General features: G+C 62.2%; 1 protein-coding gene across 1 annotated transcript in view; it reads right to left on the bottom strand.

Annotated features, from left to right (window-relative positions):
• The window catches only part of Usp20 (ubiquitin specific peptidase 20), a 13,298-nt gene that overhangs the window by 7,666 nt on the left and 3,006 nt on the right, over window positions 1-2,626 (bottom strand). Inside the window, exons 3-7 of the mRNA XM_019207886.2 lie at window positions 2,417-2,618; window positions 2,126-2,195; window positions 1,585-1,698; window positions 1,370-1,448; window positions 1-191 (exon numbers count right to left, since the gene is read on the bottom strand). Coding sequence (XP_019063431.1) covers window positions 1-191; window positions 1,370-1,448; window positions 1,585-1,698; window positions 2,126-2,195; window positions 2,417-2,618 — 656 coding nt within the window. The remainder of the gene's footprint in view (window positions 192-1,369; window positions 1,449-1,584; window positions 1,699-2,125; window positions 2,196-2,416; window positions 2,619-2,626) is intronic.

Here is a 2,626-nt window from a genome sequence, read left to right as displayed (position 1 = left end):
TGGCGGCGCGGAGCAGCCCACCGGCTCCCTGGCCGCCACAGCGGGCCAGAGCTCAGGGCAGCACCACGCGTGTCATCGGGCAGGAGGCAGGGGACCAGGTCCAGCCAGCCTCTCCTGGTTCTGTCTTCAACCCGCAGGGGCACCCTGGCCAGGTTGGCGGTGCCCACCCGTGAGCACTGTATTCTGGGAGGCTGAGGCAGGAGGATCGTAAGTGTGGGCCCAGCCTGGGCAAGTGGGCAAGACCTAGTCTCAAAATTTAAAAAAAAGGACCAGATGTGTAGCTCGGTATAAAGGCCCTGGGTTAGAGGCCCAATATCACAATCTCACACACACCCAGCAGGGCCTCCTCAGGCACCAGCTCCTCCTCACATGACAGAAACGGCAGCAGGCCTGGCCAGGCACAGGCAGCACCTCCACACACCCACCGCTGGACCCCTGTTCAGCAGCAGAGGAGGGAACCCAGCAGGCCCAGGCCCAGCCTTGGACTCCACCGGCACCCGGGCCCCTGGGACCTGGACCAGCAACTCCACATAGGGTGATCTCACACAGGCTGCCACAGCCTGGGCCACATGATGTGTGCATGTGCACACGTGTGCATGGTGCTGGGGTTTCCAGGCAGCTACATCCCCCATGCTTTTCTTATTTTTCACTTTGAGACAGGATTTGGCTGAGTCGCTCAGTTGCCCAGATTAAGCTCGCAGTTGGGATCCTCCTGCCTCAGCTTCCCAGAGTGCTGGGATGACATGTGGGCCAGCATGCCCAGCCAGGTCTTCTGATTTTATCATTTAGAAATATATGGCTGCTGTTTGTGGGTGTTTTTTTTTTGTTGTTTTTTTTGTTTTTGGTACCAGGGACTGAACTTAGGTCCTTGCGCTTATGAGGCAGGCGGCACCTGAGCTAAATCCTGGATCCCTGTTTGGTTTATTTTTGAGACAGGGTCTTGCTATGCCATTCAGGCTGGCCTTAAACTCACTATGGAGGCCAGGCTGACTTTGAACTCGCAGTAATCTCCTTGCCTTGGCCTCCCAAGTGCTGGGCTTATAGGAATGCACCACCACGCCCAGCCTATATGGCTGCTTGCAAATTCTCCCAGATTAAGAAGTTACTGTAATTCATGTTTTTATTTGGTTAAGTGCTGCTGAGACCCAGGGCTGTGTGCAGGAGCCTGGGCCCTATTTCATGGCTTATTTCAGGTGGTGGGACTAGGACACGTTCCCTGGGCTGGGGCAGAGGGCACAAGCCAGCCAGCCCAGCAACAGGCCCCGCCTGCGGGCTCCACATGGCAACAGGCTCCACCCACAGGCCCTGCCAAGCAAGAGACCACCTACCCCGCCCTGGCACTCTGCGCCCAGGCAGCTCAACAGCCTACCTGCTGGGCATAGCCACGGAACATCGGGTTCACCAACTTGATCCCGTGAGACAGGCTGGTGGGGACCACGTAGCTCGGCCTGCAGGGAGACCCAGCCCATCAGTCCGTGGCCAGCTGTGAGCCATGTAACGCTGGGGTGCGGGCAGCCACTAGGGCCGGAGACAGGGGCTGCCTAAAGCCCGGCCTCAGCCCAGGGCTGGGGCCCAGGCACTCACCGCTTCTTGTGCCAGACCTCGGACACCAGCTTCTGGTAGCTTTTGCACAGGGCCGGCTTCTTGTCCGTGCGCACCAGGCCACCGCACTCCAGGAAGAACTGGGTTAGCGGGGGGCTGGCAGGGAGGGGACACAACTCGGTTAGGAGGAGCCCCACTGAGCAGCGAAGGCCCGGGTGCTCCGGGGATGCAGGGGCCGGAGGACCCGAAGCTGGACACAGCCCCAGCCCACAGGAACACCCGAGTGTTGGCCCCGTGCTGACCGTGCGGTCACTCCGGGCCCGCCCCATCCTTAACAGAGGCAGCTCACCAGGTGCACACAGAGGACAGGCTCGGGCCAGGCTGAGAGGATGGCCATCTGGAGGCCCGGGGACAGACCCCCAGCCACAGTACCTTGGTCACGGCACCCAGGCTCAGCGTACTGGCCTGTGCGGCACACCTACCTGTCTCCTCCAGCCCCACTGCTCCGCCACCTCGCAGATGCGGCCCAGGGAGGACTGCACCTCCTGCCTGTCACCCACGGGATCCGCAGGGGGCCACCTACCAGTTGGACAGGGCTTGCAGGGCGGCATTCATGTAGCAGGAGTTGCCCAAGTTCTTCATGCCCGTGAGGCCTGGGAAGCGACCGGCAGGGGTGACGGCCCCGCTCCGAGGGGACCTCGCAAGCCCTGCCCTGCTATCTCCCACCTCCCACAACAGCCATGACAGCCACGGCCACACGGCCACGGAGGCCACATGCAGAAGGGTCAGGGTCGAAGGTCAGAGCCCGGGTGAGGACGGCTGGGTCTGCTGGACCTCGAGCATCCACCGCCCGCCCCTGCCTGAAGCTGCCCACCTCGGGGTTTCAGGTCCTCATCCTCTGACTCCGACTCCCCTTCATCAGCCACGGCGACAGGGACAGCTTTCAGGGGGTGGGAGGGTGGCAGGGAGTCCTGTGTGAGAGACGGGTGAGGAGGCCTGGCCCTCAGCCCCCAGCCTGTCCCTACCACGCAGGGTGCCGCATGGGCTGGGGCGGGGGGACCTGGGTGATCCCCAGGGAGAGGGC

This window comes from Fukomys damarensis, unplaced genomic scaffold (assembly GCF_012274545.1).
Source record: "Fukomys damarensis isolate Sample0158 unplaced genomic scaffold, DMR_v1.0_HiC HiC_scaffold_36, whole genome shotgun sequence".
Taxonomy (NCBI): Eukaryota; Metazoa; Chordata; class Mammalia; order Rodentia; family Bathyergidae; genus Fukomys; species Fukomys damarensis.
This window is presented reverse-complemented; position numbering and strand designations above follow the sequence as displayed.